The 18,551-nt window shown below is 39.8% G+C and overlaps 1 protein-coding gene across 2 annotated transcripts; it reads left to right on the top strand.

The window, feature by feature from the left end:
- Positions 1-631: 631 nt before the first annotated feature.
- Positions 632-14,378, top strand: LOC125552198 (alpha-dioxygenase 1). 2 transcript variants are annotated; one of them, XM_048715682.1, is made up of 12 exons: positions 729-779; positions 4,273-4,374; positions 8,722-8,813; positions 9,666-9,926; positions 10,565-10,714; positions 11,182-11,315; positions 11,486-11,699; positions 11,866-12,011; positions 12,181-12,408; positions 12,773-12,975; positions 13,466-13,709; positions 14,013-14,378. In XM_048715682.1, the coding sequence occupies exons 3-12, from the start codon at positions 8,724-8,726 to the stop codon at positions 14,194-14,196; spliced, it is 1,854 nt and encodes a 617-aa protein (XP_048571639.1). In that variant the 5' UTR covers positions 729-779; positions 4,273-4,374; positions 8,722-8,723; the 3' UTR covers positions 14,197-14,378. The 2 variants fall into 2 exon arrangements, with proteins under 2 accessions (XP_048571638.1, XP_048571639.1); XM_048715681.1 differs by lacking the exon at positions 4,273-4,374 and having other exon boundaries at positions 632-779.
- The last annotated feature ends 4,173 nt before the right edge of the window (positions 14,379-18,551 follow it).

Here is an 18,551-nt window from a genome sequence, read left to right as displayed (position 1 = left end):
AAGGATTTCATACACAACTCATCAAAGAGATAGATAAATGTGGATGCATACAATATAGGGGTCCCCAAGTGGGTAGAGGGTGGTTTGCGGTTTCTTCCTGTTTGTCTGTGGACCCTTGAAGCCGTGTGCCAGCTAGCATCCTCTGATTAATTGGTCGGAGATGTGTTTCTTGGGCCCTCCAATTCTTGTGCTCGTATAGATTTTATTATGGTGCTGAACGAATGAGCCTCTGCGTCTCCTATGTCGTATGTCGCCAAGGTAGTCGTACATGTGCAAAGACTATATACGCTCTTCATGCCTCCTTCCTACTCCATTTTTTTATGATGCCAGCCTGGCCTGGAAACCGATGGATCAGTTTTTCTAGGTCAACTCAGCATCTAAAAGGATTTCATTCACAACTCATCAAAGAGATAGATAAATTCGGACGGATATGGTATAATTTTTTAAAAAAAATTATGATTAGATCTTACAAAATTGGATCCTACAAATTTTATGAATGAATATACTGTTTAGGTTTTCATTATAGTTTTGGATAGGATGTTGCAGACCCTAGAAAATCACTGCAGGTTTTCATTAAACATAAAGACATGCCAATCGGTCAGTCACATGTCACATCAATTGTTTTCCTTTTTCATCAATATTAATATTGGAGTCGTAGGTCCAGCCAACCTTCAATCGATGATATATAGCGGCGTGCACCCAGCATGGGTTGAGCCTCTTTTCTTCAGCCGTGCGGGGATTCTGAGAGCTCAGCACATCTCCAGGTTTTCCTTCTAGAGGTAAGTAGTAGCCTTGCTGTTCACATCGTTTCTTGAATTCTTGTTTCCTTGCTTGGGCAATCGTGGCATAGAACCAAACGTGCCCGTAGAGCGAACGAGGAGATGCATGGACAACAACAGGCAGCCAGACCACCATAGAAAGTGCTGCAGTGGGACTGATGCGCCAAGCAATTCTTCTTGTGATTTTTGCAATCGATTCCATTATGTGCTATTTCATTCTCCAGTGACTTTCTCGTCTTTTTGATCGACGAACTGTTATGTAGTGCGTGTTTGGATGAGTGTCTGCGACAGCCATACCAAAATTTGGCCGTTGACCAGACACAAGGTTCGTGTTTGCATACCCGTCAATTTCCTTCATTTTTTAGGTCTGCGCCGGCCGATTCCTGGGCAGCCAAATCGATCGCCAAGATTTGGCCGGCCTATGTCTTTGGCAGGGCAGCGACAGCAAACCAAACCTACCCGTAGTTCTTCCTTGGGCTCCCAAAGGCCAGTGTGGATTGCCTCTTGGCATGCATGGCAACCACATCGATGACGCCGGACTGTACTCCTGATGGGGCTATCTAGCTATCCCGCTGTGTGGCTGCGACCCAAACGAGGCAGGGCCTAGGGGTCGGATACCTTCATGGCCAGGGACTGGAGGTGCTCGCCGAGCTCGAGGTCGGCCCGTCTCCCCCCTACCGCCAGGCCGGCTGGGGTCGAGCACGGCCCGCCGCCGCGCCAGGCCTGGCTCATGGAGAGAGAGACGGAGAGGAGAGACAAATAGTTTGAGAGAGAGAGAGAGTTGAGGATAAGGATAGGATGAAGGACGGACGAGTGATGAGATTCTTTTTTTTTTGAAGAGAGAAACGAGTGATGAGATGGGATAAGCTAAGATATAAGAAGCACACGGGTGGGTTCGTCCGGCCCGCCAAACCAAGTGGCTCTTTGTTATGCTAAAAAAAAAGTGGCTCTTTGTTGTCGTTTCTGCCTTAGATTCCTTTTGGGATAGCATCTTTTCTTTGCGTTGGACCAGGAGAAAGAGCAAACCCAGAGAGCGACGGACATACTCCAAATTGCAACGTTACTCTCACGTGGTTTCAAAATATAAGAGTAACTAGAAAAAAGGCCGTGCGTTGTAACGGGAGAAAAGAAGATCTAGCACCTTAATAACCATAGCAGACATGTACATAGGAAATATGATTCAATTAAAAATAAGGTTCGTTGCGGCGCATAGTTCAGGACATGGAAGTGCCAACGCGGCTTGTCTGACATTCTTAAATTCCCCAAAGCGGTGTTGAGTAATAAGCAGAACTCACATTTTGCTTCCTGTAGTTATTCACTTTTTTCTTAGCATATGCAAATATTTGAAAAGTTACTACAGTCTGAAGCAAAAGTGAAACGTACATGCTATGATTTTCATGTACTGTCAAAACAGATAACCTCTATATCACAATTCATGCATAAAAAATATGGTGCACTAAAAAGTAGAAAATGATATTTTTATATAACATGATATCTGAATAAACATAAACTTGACCCTCTTGGGTAATATATTTATTTAATATTGAATGAGGGACTCGCAGCACACGCCAAGCTGATCCCGAGAAGAAGACACACACACCCGATCCCCTCCTCTTGTCCTCGAGCAGACCTCTCTTCTCTTGAGATGAAGAGATATTTGATTTGCCTCCTTGGTCCTGACCAGACGATCTCTTATCTTGCAAGATCACATATTTAATGGGCCATGCAGCCAACCATCCATCAAATCACATCGTGTCTAGAAATCCGTCCTCATTGGTCCCGTGAGAACATCACATCTCGTCTATCCATCCTTTCTTTGGCCCATGCAGCCATCGGCCATCATCACATCTTGTATTCAAATTCAGTCAGCAGCCAGCTCCCACGTCAGTGAAAGTTTCAGAAACATATATGAATTGGTCTAGACAGAGCTAAGAGACCGAGGTGGTATTATTTAATGGACGAATTGATCGATGCAAGCTACACACACGAGCATATTTTAGCGAGGAACAGTTCTCAGGCGATAAATTAAATGGGCTATGGCCCATGCTGGCGTCAGGCGATAAATTAAATGGGCTCAAGCCCATGCTGGCTTGCGAGCCATACGGCTAGGCAGGCGGTCTCTTCTCGGGAATAGTACCACCTCGTAGGAATCGGCCAAAGAGACCATGTATGGAAGAAGTAAAAAAAAGGATGATGGTGAACCCGACAAAATCAATCCGTGCTTTGTTATTATTACTAGTAAACATGCTCGTGCGTTGGAATGGGAAAAGAAAAATATCACATTTCTTTAATCCAATAAAGACACCACATCCATATTAATCTAGATGGTGCTGGCGTGGATGAGGGCAAAGCCTGGACGGATTTGAAACAACCTCCGGCTTGGCATCGCGTGAGCAGCCGCGCCGTGCGCCGATCCACCCTGTCAACGTATTTGCCTTGCAAGCTCTACATCAACTTCTTCGGCTCGCTTCCCAAACGGCTCCTCCGTGCTTGCCACCACTGATCGGTAAAGTCAAATTCCGGGATGTGTTTGTTTGCTGTAGTTGGCGAGAGTCATGACTATGATGCTCGCTCAAGTGTTGTATCAGCAACTTAGCGACCGAGGTGGAGGAATTTTGCCATAAATTTTGATGTTTTTGCCTAGAGGGACCAGACCAATTTATAATACATGCCTGATAAATCACTTGACAGACTGATAAATCTGCCTCACCGATTAACCCAACTGATATGACATAATTTTAGTTCTGACCCCCTATTGCGATAAATCGGCCTGATGAAATTTATATTTTTTACACAAAAAAGATTCCCTGTGCAGTGAATGAAATTTTAATTGCAATTTTGAACACTGGCGAACTGTATATTTAGTTATTTACACAAAATGATTGTTCACGCGTTAAAATAAGTGGCATGTGCAAAGTAATGTCATTTCCATGCAAAGCATATATTTCCCACCTCGTCACATCTCACTGACAACATACAATCTATGGCCCACAAAAATTATCTAGAACCTCAAATATATGTCCTTAGATTGCATTGCTTACTAAGTGAACTGTCTCGCTGTGATCAAAGGGACTGCTTGCTTGGTATTTATAATTATATAAAATGTCTCGAGAATAAACACCAGACGAAAAAACTAAATCTTGTCGGAAAAACTGAGCTAACTTGAACCCAGTTAAGCAACAATTGTCTAGCCTCGACCTGAACTGGCCGGTATTCTTCTTATACAACCCAAATAACTCTATTGGCGTACTCTTCTTCACAATTAGGCGTGACTGATGTTTTCTTTTGATCCTTGTTAGTAAGCTTCTTCCTGATACAACATCTAGAGAGAGAATAAATATCTGTTGCCTTAGCCCTCAGATGTAACCCCACTATGAAAGAAATGTGGTATGGTGCTGTCACTGCTATTTGCAAGAACCACATTAGCTAGCTGACTGGAATAACTGAATTGAACTAACTTTTATCGTCAAATAATTGATGTTCTACTGTGCAGGTAACGATTCCGAGATTACCAGGGATGTTCTCCATGAATACCATAGTTTAAGTTAGCACAGTCAGAAATTCCCAGGTTTTCAATGCTCAGCGAAGAACACAAGTTAGTGATCCCACCTTACACCAAAATGTATAGCTAAATCCTGCACAACGTGCTTGAAACCAGTTTATAAAACATCAGGGAAATCATACTCTACATCTGCAAGAATAAAATAAAACAAATCAACCTGGGAACCCAGCAACGACAGGCCAAAGCACGGGTAAAGAAATGAAATGACTGGCATCGAAAACTACATTTTCGTATATAATCGATAAGCAAGAAAGCTACATATAATATAAATTGTTACATCTAATGTGGATCTTGGTGACTTCTCATTGCTCAAGCAAAAAACAATCACCATGGTTTAGTCACTTGTACTTCAAAACACATTATTTCACTGGAAAGATGGACAGAGATTATCCATGATGAAAGTGACATTATGACATGAATGTACAAAGACAGCAAAAGCAAATTTTCTAAGCTTCCCACTAATTTTATTACTTTTAGAAAATTGAAATACTCAGTAGATGTTTGTTTTTTCTCAGTTAAATTGAGAGAAATATCCAACGAAACTTGATGGAGCAAAATGAGGATATATGGCCCAGTGACAGTCTGCTCGCTCGAGCTCTTGGTGGAATTTACTATTGTGGTTATAAATAGTTACAGATTTGATAACAATATATTCTGTCACAGTTGCTACGAAAACTCTATGAAGGCAAACTACCAACAACACGTTCAACTCTAGAAGAAAACTGGAAATTTGGAGGGACAAAGCAAAAAGTTTATATTGGCGGCAATAATCCTCTTAATGGCATATACTCTCAGACACTGTTTTGTACTGAAGATTTAGACACTGAAACCTGAAAAGTAGTACAATCCAGAAAAAAAACGATAGTGAAATTACAAACATTTAACTGAAGTTTAGGGTTGCATGAGCAACAACAATTTCCCGTGTCTCTACAGTAATACATATAAATGAAGCACTTTGGTGTAGAAACTGAAAAATATAAATTGGATCTCATAAGGCAGCTAAACAGTGGTGAGGTCGTATATACAAACTCAATATAGAAAGCATCATTTATTTTCGTCGACAAATGTCCAACTAATGATTGGAAATTGTTGCAAATCGACTTGTTTCCTGGAAATAGTGTGATGTGCAGTATCAATCAGCTAACACTTACAGTCGGGGCCTACTTGACCAGCTTTCCAGCAAGCGTCACAGCTTCCGCATCCTGGACACGTGGCTGAGCGTGGCAGTACTCAGTCGCGGGTTGAGCGCTTCATCAGAATTGTTTGAAACAATAAGATATCAAGCAGTCTCCCTCTAATTATTTAAGGAATGCCCATTGAGCAGTTAATACAAATTACACATCAAACTACAGTGCATTGGTAGTATATGACAAATAAAGGCGCGTGCATTATCTGGATGACAACCATGCTATCATATTCATGAAGCAGGGAAGATAACATATGAAATCTGAATTCACATCATTATACCATTTAGGCTTTGCTTTCTTCTTTCTACCACGTCCGATCCTGTCTTTAGCTCTTCCACAGGTTCCTCTTCATCTTTCACTTCAACAACTTTCTGCTGAACCAGAAGAGAACACCACCAATGCCAACAACCAAGATGTAATAAGAAAAAAGTTGTTCAGTACACACCGAGAGACATAGCCAACATACTCTACGATCTGATGCATCGTTTCAAGTGGAAATTCAAAATAGTTTGTCAGCAGCTCGTCCAACTTACTGAACCATGCCTTCAGATTAAAAGCCTTCTGCCTTGTAGCTTCATTCTTTCTGGCCTCCTCCTCTTCCTCTACATTGAGCTGGGCCTAACACAAATACAGAGATGGGGAATGGCAGGGGCTGGTTTCCTGTATCGACCGCTCGGTTTGGCCGTCCGCTAGATTGGTGATATTTCTCCTGATGACCGCGACGAAGCTATCGATCCATCAGGACGAACGTAAACTGATAATTCGAACTTTGTACCATTTACTCACTGATAAACACCATGTGCCGGACGACAGTGGCATCCAAAAAGAAATCATTTGCCTTCATGTATGGGAAGTGCAGGGCATACCTACAATTTTCTGCATCATGCTCCAAGGCCCACTATGATTTTCAGACTAAAAGGACATGTAAATTTTTTCATCCAGGAACTGAATTATGCCAAGTCTAGACGTCAATTCTTCACTTCAAGAAGAACCAACACAAAGGGAGTTCAGCAAAGATTCTATAACGTTATTAATTAAAATAGCTAGTAAATATAGTTAGACCAACTAACCTTCATCGTACGGACTATCAACTGGGCTGCAAATCAACATGAGCACACCATGATCCAAAAACAATGAAGAGTAAAGAAAACAAACTATGGCACCATCTAGCATCAATGCATCATATCCAGAAATCATAGCACGGGCAGACGGCCGCAAATTTCGGCGTGCGTCACGGGCTTTGGGCGGAGCAATTTCGGACGGTACTTGGGCGCCAGCAGGAGGACGGAGTTGGAGGGGGGGGGCTGGGGGTGCTTCCGGTGAAGGGGCTGCCTGGGGGCGCATGACTGCTACTTGATGTGGTTAGATGGGATCATTGGCGTCGATCCGACCATATTGAAGGGGGAGCGCCGCAGCGACAACCGAGAGAAAGAATCCGTGCTGCGCCAGGTAGGAACCTTGCTCGATATATATATATATATATATATATATATATATAGAGAGAGAGAGAGAGAGAGAGAGAGAGAGAGAGAGAGAGAGAGAGAAGACCAGCACGAGCAGATCGGGACGGGAAAACCTGATGTTGGCCGCGCAGAAAAAAAATAGGTGCGAAGAGCGAAGTAAGGGGATGACGAACAGAATTAATAAAAGGAGAAAAGGCAGAAAAAGAAAGAAATCAGGATCGGGTCTCCCGAGTAGAAGAGTACGACTCTAGCCAGTAGGCTGCTTGTGCCAGAGTTACTTGTGGTGGGATTTTTTATATGAATCATGCGCGACGGCTGGAGACTCTTAAGAAAAACGAATCGTTTTTGCCACTTACGGGTTGCATTCGTGAGTAATTTTTGTCAAATTTAAAGGCAATTTTTATGACGTACTACCAGAAGCAATAGGCGGTTTATTAGTAGGTAAATATAAAGATTATTATTATTATTAGGGAGAGATTAAACAGCAGATTACAACGTTGCTCTCACGTGGTTTCACTTTCGCCATTGGTTTTGGGCCCAAAATATTTACTTGTCAAAATAATCAGGAAAGCTGTACCCGCCGACCTTTTATTTACTTGGTCAAAATATTTATTATGCACCCAAATTTATTTAGTATGCACGGTGTTGTAAAATGCATGTTACTAGATGTCTTTTTATGCCGGCAAAATGCTTAGTATGCAAGTTGTTTAATGTTCTTTATTAAGCTCGACAAATTGGTTTTACATGCATAATAAACAATTTTCGTCGCATTTACATGTACAACTCAGGAATGTAGAACGAATTTGCCTGGTCAAATCATCTGTATCAACAATGGGAACTACTCCCTCCGTCCCTAAATAACTGTCGTTTTCACTTCCCGATAAACAACTTTGACTAAATATATATAAAAATATATTACTATTTATAGTACAAAATTAACATCATTAGATAGATATTTGGATCTAGTTTTTTAATAAATTTATTCAGAGATACAAATGTCGGTCAAACTTGTGGCATGGAAACCAACGATGATCATCATTTAGGGACGGAGGGAGGACAATGGTATCACTGTATCAGCTCCCGTAAAATTATCGGTTCTGAGCAGCTACACCTACCATAAAATTATCGGTTCTGAGCAGCTACACCTACACATCATATCCTTTTTTTATTTAAACGCATATATAGTACGCAGCAAATCAATCATGCACGTGTCATTGAGGCTGTGTTTAGATTGCAAACTTTGTTTGCAAAGTTCACTGTATCACTTTTCGGATGCTATTTAGGAGGACTAAACATGATCTAATTATAAAACAAATTACACGGATGGACTGCAAATCACGAGACCTTTCTATGAAGCCTAATTAATTCGTCATTAGAGACAGTTTACTGTAGCACCACATTGTCTAATCTAGGCTTAATTAGGCTCACTAGAAAGGTCTCGCCAAAGCACCCGGGGGTTATGGAATGGGTTTTGTCAGTAATCCACATTTAATACTCCTAATTAGTGTCCAAACATTCGAAGTCACTGTAGTGATGAAAAAACTTTGCGAACTAAACAGGGCCTGAATATCAGAACATACTGAGAATGGGTTGATATGCATGCCTTTTCTATTATAAATATAGTACTACACCTTATTGATTGTTGTAACTTCCAAAGAATATATTATTGTTACTTCTTCGTAAGTCCTCATATTCAAGATCATACATTCATTTAATTTGTTTGCATGTAGCCATGGGTTCAGGTCTCTTCAAGCCTCGTGTTCATCCGGACCTCCGTGATGTTTTCTCTAAGATGTCTTTCGGTGACAAGATTGGCTTTCTAGTACGTTTTAATTAATTAATGTTTAAGAGTAATATATATATCAATTATTTATTTGATGTACATACTGCATACAGTTACATACATACATACATACATACATACATATTCCTTCAAAATATCAGGTAGTGGTTATATATTAATGTATGATCGTAAATATTATGCTATGTATGAAAATTAATCAGTATGCATGTTATTGATGTGGTCAGCGTTTTATTTTATAGCAAGATAAGGGTGTTAATTAGAGAGGATGCATACATATATAGATGAGCACATAATTAATTACATCTTGGCATTTATGAAGTATTTTTTATACTAGAATAATTTATCATAAATAAAATTTGTAAACATTTCTTTATTTGATCTTATATATACAACGCAACTAAAAGTGTGTGTGTGTGTATGTGTGTGTGTGTGTGTGTGAATTCTAACGCAACTAAAAGTTGAATTATATTTGGAGCTATTGATGCCGCATTTTAATTGTTTGATCTGTTTTAAATTAGTATCTATTCATTTGAATATATATATATATATATATTCATTTTAATATCTCAAAAATTGCGCTAAATTAAGTTTGATGCACCATTTAATTAGGGAAATCTGTTATAATGAAGTATATTTTCAAATGAGTATGCATGCCAATATGTATTATTTTTTCATGCATATGGTGGTAACTAACAAATCATGTTCATAAATATGGCCATTAGAAGCACGCATATATACTTAGGCTTTATCATGCTTGTGTACCACCTTATTAACTATTCAATTGATATTCCTCATTAGTTGAAGTATTTAATTTACATATGCATACCTAATTAAATTTCCAATGTATTAATTTTTCTTAATTTCATGTAGTTTATTCATGCATTTGACAAGAGAAACTTGTGGCACAAGATGCCTGTTCCGATCGGTTTACTCTACCTGAACACCCGCCGGACCCTCCTCGAAAAATACAACCTGCTAGCTGTTGGGAGTTCTCATGGTGCTCTGTTTGACCCCAAGGAGTTCCCGTACCGCACCGGAGATGGCAAGTACAACGACCCCCATAATGCTAAGGCTGGTAGCCAATACACCTTTTTTGGGAGAAACATGAAGCCAGTTGATCAACAGGATGAGGTACTTAATTATACACTCTTTACAAAAAATCTAGTAATTTTCTTACAAAATTCCAAATTTCTAATTAAGTTTTAACAATACAAGTTAATAACTTAATGTAAATTAGTTAAGCACTTATTTCCCTTTTATTTTGGTAATTCTTGTTGTATATATATGCATGCTTTAGATGTGCTCTTCTTATCTGCTGATTTCAATTTGCATCCCTATTATTTTGTTCAGTAGAAAATTAGATACTATACATACTGAATTTAGTTAATGAAGAATAAACCTGAAATTAAAGTCTAAGAAGCCAATTAAAGGAGTAAAGATCACCAAAAAGTGTTTTATTTTTATTTCTTATTTAATATTTAGTTTGACACTTTGACTTCAAGACTAATAAAACTCCTTTTGATGAAACTTTTTGTTTGTAGTTCGTTCTGCAAGCTTCAAATAAGTAAATGAATGAATTAACGTTGAAACTCAAAAAAAATACACGAGTTTTGTCAATATTAAAAATAAGAGCTAATGTGTGCTTGTTAATTTAAAAACAAAACAATTTTCTTTTAATTATATCATACTGTTAACAGATGGAAATCCGAGGTATGCTTTTGAATCATCAGATTATGCATAAAGTAATTAAATGTTATTTATCGATGCAGTTGATGAGCCCAGATCCATTTGTTGTGGCAACAAAGCTGTTAGCCAGGAGAGAATACAAGGACACAGGGAAACAGTTCAATATACTAGCAGCTGCATGGATACAGTTCATGGTTCATGACTGGATGGATCATATGGAGGATACCAAACAGGTGCATGCTTGATTTAATTCCTTAATTTGATAGCCTTAATTTGTTGAAGTCTTAAAAATAGAAAATCATCTTCCATTGAGAATTTGAAATATATATTGTAGTTACATGTGGTAAATTACGCGGGCGGGTCGGGTTCGGGTTTGGGTTGGACTTGTTGGGTTAGTTTGGCCTTCTAGAATATGTCGGGTCAAGTTGGGTCGGGTTGGGGGATGGACGGGTCATGTCGGACCAATTTCAATATCAACTTTTTTTATCGTATATTGATTTGAGTTGGATTGGATGCTATTTGATCTTGGATTGGGTCAGTTTTGGATCTGGTCGGGTTGGTTCAAGTCAGGTCGATTTGACTTTTTGGAAAATGTCGGGTCGGATTTAAGTCGAGTCGAGCAGATTTCTCGGGTTGGCTCAGGTTCTGCCACCTCTAATTGTTAGTTGATATATAATTCAATTTTCTTGGTTTCTTCCAGATTGAAATCACAGCTCCAAAATATGTGGCCAATGAGTGCCCCCTCAAATCGTTCAAGTTCTATGCCACAAAAGAACAACCTACGAATTCTGATGGAATACAGAGTGGTTACTACAATGTCCGCACAGCTTGGTGGTGAGTAATGCTTAAGATTTTCTTAAGTTAAGATCTTTATCAGAAATTTCTCTTAAGCACAAAGAATGAACTTAAAAAATAGAGACGATCGATGAATATATATAAATCAATGCACATTTGTACAGAAAATGTCGTAATTTTTTGCAATTTCTATGTTTGTATGTACCAAGGGATGGGAGTGCAGTATATGGTAATAATGAGAAAGAGGCAAAAAATATCAGGACTTATGTTGATGGAAAACTAGTCATAGGAGATGACGGTCTTCTTTTGCATGAGGAGAATGGTGTGCCATTATCGGGCGACGTTCGCAACGGTTGGGTTGGGGTTTCGATCTTACAAGCTCTTTTTGTTAAGGAACACAATGCAGTTTGTGATGCAATAAAGGTAAGAGAAGCATCACTATTATCTATTTGTTTAGTTTTTAGGAAGAATTTGCTACTCTTGACTTCTTGCCACCGTACCGATAAAGCTGTTATTTACCAAGACATTAATTTGTTTTCTTTATGCTGAAAATATGAAGAAAACATTACAATTTTTGTTTTAATCTCAGGAAGAACAGCCCATCCTATCAGATGAAGAATTATATCGGTATGCCAAATTGGTCACTTCTGCTGTCATTGCAAAGATTCACACTATTGATTGGACTGTCGAGCTTCTCAAGACTAAAACCATGAGAGCTGCAATGCGTGCAAATTGGTGAGGATATATTTATCTCATTTTATCATATTTACCGAAAGAAAAAAATTATCCGCTGATGATGGTATTACTTTTCCAAGTGGAAATTTTATTTACATCTGCAAATTCAAATTAATTAAATTAGTGAGAATGTGTACAATTTACCTGATATTCTGATTGTTTTGTGAAGGTATGGATTATTGGGTAAGAAAATAAAAGATACATTTGGTCACATAGGAGGAACGGCATTAGGTGGGCTTGTGGGATTGAAGGAGCCGATCAACCATGGCGTACCTTATTCTTTGACTGAAGAGTTTACCAGTGTTTACAGAATGCATTCCTTAATACCAAGCACTCTCAAGCTCAGGGATCCGACCGGGCAACCCGCTGCAAATAATTCCCCACCGTACCTGGAAGAGTGAGTACACGATTTATGTTTGGCATCCATTCCTCTACTTTTTTTATGTAGAAGATGGAATGAAAACTAACAACTTTCATTAGATCAGACAAAAAAGAGTGATACAGGTTATAAAGAAATGAGGAAAAAAATTAAGACATTCTTCTATTAGATATCGACTCTTACATCATGGATTACTGAACCTGACATTAGACACTGAACTCGACACAAACAGCTAGAATTATTATGTTTTTTAGCTTCTTTACTATACAATAAAAAGTAGAATGTATAATCTTGGTCACAATAAGTTTTCTGCTCGGTTAGCACATTTTTAGTATAACTGACATAAACACTGACACCATTTCTTTCTTGTGTCAAAATGTAGCATCGATATTGGAGAGTTGGTTGGTCTCAAGGGGGAAGACCAGCTATCAAAAATAGGGTTTGAAAAACAAACATTATCAATGGGATATCAAGCTTGTGGTGCACTTGAACTATGGAACTACCCAAGTTTCTTCAGGGACCTTATACCACAAAATTTGGATGGTACCAATCGATCTGACAGAATCGACCTTGCTGCCCTAGAAGGTATGAAATTTGGACCCAATTTATACCACTATCAGTAGAGGATCATGATTTTGCACCATGTCAAATTGGTACAAGGATCCACCAAGAATAATCCAATGCATAAAAATATTTAAAATAACTCATACTGGCAACAAATTAAGTACTAGAACAAGTATTTTGTAACCTTAAACTACTATGTTGAAATTTATCACAACATACTTTTTAGTTTTCAAGAATTCCAAAACTGTTATTGTACTAACCAGATTGAAAATACAAGATTCTCTTACCAAGACATATATCATGCTTGTATCTTGTAACCTTAGCACCACTCTCTAATCTATCACACCTACCATTTATTTAAAAAACAAGGACATTGTTGCATACTAGTATAAACAACAATGTTAAGCAAAAACTGTACTCTTCAAGTTAAATAAAGAGGATTACCGTGTCTAATGCCTTTGATAATGATTGCACTGAGATTAATATCATTTTATTTTCCTCCAAATTAAAGTATACCGAGACAGGGAGAGAAGTGTACCAAGGTACAATGAGTTCAGGAGGAGACTATTTCTGATTCCAATAAAAAGTTGGGAGGATCTGACAAGTGACAAGGATGCAATTGAAGACATAAGAGCAATATATGGAGATGATGTAGAGAAATTGGATCTTCTTGTTGGTCTTATGGCAGAGAAAAAAATCAAGGGATTTGCCATAAGCGAAACAGCATTCAACATTTTCATTTTAATGGCATCAAGGTGATATTTAGTTTTAACTGATATTGAATGCTAGACAAAGTACCAAATTTGATTTAAGCCCTTGTTAAATGTATTAGGAAACAACTGAGAATGTGGCTTAAGCTAATTTTCACTGATTCAAAATTTACCCAAACCGAAGTTCAAAAGGCAAGAAAACATAACGATGTGACCATTATGGGTGCTTTACTGGTAGATCCAGAATGTTACCAGAAAAAAGAAGTAGTCAAATGAGGAAGTACTAATTTGATATCATAACTACTCAGTTAAGATATGAATATTAATTTAACACATCTCTATAAACAGGAGGCTTGAAGCAGATCGATTTATTACAAGCAATTTCAATGAGAAAACATACACCAAGAAGGGGATGCAATGGGTCAAAACAACTGAAGGCCTACGAGATGTGATCAACCGGCACTACCCTGAAATTACTGCCAAGTGGATGAAGTCCTCTAGTGCTTTCTCTGTGTGGGATGCAGACTACTAGTGCAAAAATAAAAGGGCCATGTCATATGTACTGCATGAAATTCGGCAAGTTCTATGAAGTATTATTTGTTTACAAAATTATGGTGTTTGTTCAGTGAAATAAATATACTTAAATATGTCAGTGTAATATATGTAATAGGATTCATTATTGCATGACACAAGTGGTATGCTTATTTGTTTACATTTCATTATTGTACATTATTATTTGTTCATTGTAATTAAGTATGGCTGGGAAATAAGTAGGAGGAGACCATAAAACATATTCCTTCAATCTTCTCTTTGATTACATCTTTCTTTTCTTTCTTTTGGTTTTGGTTACAGTGTATACTTGTACATCTACGTATACCAATTAAAGAAATATTGGGATTGATCACCATCTTTTTCTGTAAAATAATAAAATAAATCTCCAGTTGCAATTTTGGCCAATTTTGCCCCGTTTCATGGACTATATCATTGATAGAATTGCAACTCTGATTGCTGATTAAGAATTGTCATTCGATTTCATTCTAACAGCTGTCGTGCTTTATTCAATTTTGTGTATTCTCTTTGCGACAGCATCTAAAACCAGCGCCGTGCCGATCGTTTGCAATATGAAAAGCGCTGAGGTAGAACACATGGGCCCCCAAACATGTCGGCCCACCGGCATGTGGCCCAAAGTCCAGAACTGTGAGCCTGTCTGAGTATTATATTATTAGCTAAACCCCCATAATGTATGTGCGTTGCACATAACATCAAGATGCATTTGTATGAGTATTTTATCTTGTGAGAGAAAAGGATGAACGAGGGAAGGCCTTATTTGCAAATGTCGAGAGGTGTGTGGGTACCGTTTGCAAAATTGACATAGTTTCCTTCCTATCCTTCAGATATAAATTGGACGACCTGTATTGCAGGATGGCAAGCACACCATCATCACCAACTCGTCTATACTATGTTAAAAAAAACTCTGTTTTTTATAATTATATATGTTATATATATTCCCTTTGATTTTTCTTATATATAAAGTTGTGATATAAAAGATTTTTATATTTCTTTACAGAGGGAGTATCTCTCTGTCAAAAATATATTTATGTGTAACTAGTTACTCTTGTCTTTCTACTTCCTTTCGCTGATATGTGGGGCATCCGGCAAAGGGGTGCACGTGCCATATGCACCAAATTAGAGTGAACAACTGCACGGTAAACACACCCCGGTCGTAGTGCCGCAGTAATGCCCAATGAGCCGTTAAATCACAAAGAAAACACCTTTCCAGCTTTAGTTGTAAGTTGGATGGACGAAGCGGCAATATTTCACCGGGCCTGAATCCCCTTCTCCCTCATCTGCTTGTTCAGAGAAAACCCCCTCTTGGCGATTGCATAGGGTTTTCTCATGGAGAACCAGGTACGAATTCTTCATCCATCCCCAATAAATCCAAGTCCATTGGTCGCGGGTAATCCTAGGATGGCAGCCGCCGCAGTTGATGCATTTTTCTTCCTACTGAATCTAGTGTGTTTCATTTGCAGTGCCCGAAGTGCGAGGACCTACAGGTTTCTGCGCCCTCGGCGAGATGCCACACTTGTTCCTTCTCATCCTAACACAGGATTTTAAAACACACACAGTACGTTCGTAGAATCCTCTTTTCTATCCGGGTGGGTTTTTTTGAACATGTTGTCGACTAATTTAGTAATTTGGATTGCTATATTTGGATAAAAGGTACTAGTACCATGGTCAACACTGACATGAATGAGGAAATTATTTCTAGATTTGGATAGGGAATACATTGTGTTCTCATATTATTTTTCCTGCAGTGCATTCCTTACTCTGCTAGAACACATGTACTCAAGATGCTCGGCCTTGCCATAACTGAATACACCAGTTTAATGGTCACAGTGAAGACAAGCCATGGATATAAGTTCCGAGTTGGGTTCATGAACCAAGAAGATCGCTGCTTTTTTATGGCTAAACTTGGATAAACTTTCTCAAGTGTTACGGACTGAAAGTTGGCGCACGAATGTTGATGGAAAGCAGAACCTGGTCTCATCTTCACTGTGATTTTCCACCCCGATGTCGTTCCAATTGTTTATCCATGTTAGTCTTGTATCTGGTTCTTGCTTGTTGCCTTGATTACTTCTTAATCCACCTATTCTGTCTAACTTATCACAATTTAACTTTAGAAATAGCAACGAATCTCTTACGAAGTTGCTACTTCTAACTAATATTTTCTTATAATTGGTGGCACGTGTAGGTTTTTTCAGAGTTAAGTAGGCTACTCGTTTGTTATTCTATAAGAACTTGGTTGTTACTGATGGCACTGAAGTTGACTGGGACAAAATCCACAAGTTCCTACACTTTATTGATCGTCTTGAGGTCCTTGTGGGGCGTTTCAATGGTGAAAGGGCACGTGGGATATGTGTGCCACTGCTGCACTCATTGAATAGGTCCAACTATGTCGAGAAACTTATGGTACGGGCTGTTTTCTGTTATATATGTTGTTCATAAACTCTTGCTTATACACAGTTTTACAGTTGTGATCTTCTTGAAACAAAAACTGCCCAGTTCTATTGTTCCTATACAGATGCCTGACCATGGTCGGGTCAGACTTGCGCTTGGTCACAGCATGATGTTTATGTCGACCTACTGCATTCCCCTTGGAGGTGAAAAGATACTTATTCATGGGTGGTCTCAAATAATGAAGGCCTGTCCATCTTGGAGAATAGGACAGAAGATTATGTTCCTGCTTTTCCATGGCTCTAAAGCGAATATCATGTTTATTGACCACATTGCGAGATGAAGCCACTTTCAGAAGGTTGTGGATGCGCGGGGCGGCGACTGAGCCTTCTCTCTACTATGATGTCTACTACACAACCTTCTTCTTGTAGACGTTGTTGGGCCTCCAAGTGCAGAGGTTTGTAGGACAGTAGCAAATTTCCCTCAAGTGGATGACCTAAGGTTTATCAATCCGTAGGAGGCGTAGGATAAAGATGGTCTCTCTCAAGCAACCCTGCAACCAAATAACAAAGAGTCTCTTGTGTCCCCAACACACCCAATACAATGATAAATTGTATAGGTGCACTAGTTCGGCGAAGAGATGGTGATACAAGTGGTATATGGATAGTAGATAATGGTTTTTGTAATCTAAAAATATAAAAACAGCAAGGTAACTAATGGTAAAAGTGAGCGTAAACGGTATTGCAATGCTAGGAAACAAGGCCCAGGGTTCATACTTTCACTAGTGTAAGTCCTCTCAACAATAATAACATAATTGGATCATATAACTATCCCTCAACATGCAACAAAGAGTCACTCCAAAGTCACTAATAGCGGAGAGCAAACGAAGATATTATGGTAGGGTACGAAACCACCTCAAAGTTATTCTTCCCAATCAATCCGTTGGGCTATTCCTATAAGTGTCACAAACAGCCCTAGAGTTCGTACTAGAATAACACCTTAAGACACAAATCAACCAAAACCCTAATGTCACCTAGATACTCCAATGTCACCTCAAGTATCCGTGGGTGTGATTATACAATATGCATCACACAATCTCAGATTCATCTATTCAACCAACACAAAGGACCTCAAAGAGTGCCCCAAAATTCCTACCGGAGAATCACGACGAAAACATGTGCCAACCCCTATGCATAGGTTCATGGGCGGAACCCGCAAGTTTATCACCAAAACATACATCAAGTGAATCACGTGGTATCCCATTGTCACCACAGATACGCACGGGAAGACATACATCAAGTGTTCTCAAATCTTTTAAACACTACTGGAATCAGCTCATTTGCCATCTGCCAGCTCTTTGCCGTCAGCTAGCGGACGGCAAAGAAGCTCTTTGCCATCAGCTACCCAAAAGCAGACGACAAAGAAATGGCAGACGGCAAAGAAGCTCTTTGCCGTCCGCGAGCTCTTTGCCGTCTGCCAACAGACGGCAAAGAGAGGTGGCCCCACCCCCCGCCCGTTTGGAAAAAAACTTAACGGCCCACCTCTTTGCTGTCTGCCAGCAGACGGCAAAGAGGCAAAAGGGCGGACGACAAAGAGAGGCGGACGGCAAAGAGGACACTACCTAACGGCCCGTACCCCCCCGCCCGTTACTCTGTTCTCTCCTCGCCCCCGACGCGCCCCGCCAGCACTTCCCACCCCACCGCCGCCGCCGCCGCCCGCCGCGCGCCGCCGCCCCACCGCCCCGTCGCCCCCCCCGCCCCGGCCCCCCGCCCCCCCCGCCGCCCCCGCCCCCGCCCCGGCCGCCCCCACCGCCCCGGCCCCGGCCAGCTCCTCCACCGGGGGCCTCCTCCACCGCCCCGCCCCCTCCTCCACCGGCCCTGCCCCAGGTGAACCCCCCTCCTTTTTTTTCTGTTTTTTTTGTTTTTTTCCTTT

The sequence above is a fragment of the Triticum urartu genome, chromosome 4, assembly GCF_003073215.2.
Source record: "Triticum urartu cultivar G1812 chromosome 4, Tu2.1, whole genome shotgun sequence".
NCBI lineage: Eukaryota > Viridiplantae > Streptophyta > Magnoliopsida > Poales > Poaceae > Triticum > Triticum urartu.
This window is presented reverse-complemented; position numbering and strand designations above follow the sequence as displayed.

Coding starts and splice junctions, on each gene's coding strand:
- LOC125552198 (XM_048715681.1), top strand. CDS start 8,724: ATGGGTTCAGGTCTCTTCAAGCCTCGTGTTCATCCGGACCTCCGTGAT. Junction 10,715..11,181: donor ATATGGAGGATACCAAACAG/GTGCATGCTTGA, acceptor GGTTTCTTCCAG/ATTGAAATCACAGCTCCAAA. Junction 11,700..11,865: donor CAGTTTGTGATGCAATAAAG/GTAAGAGAAGCA, acceptor TTTTAATCTCAG/GAAGAACAGCCCATCCTATC.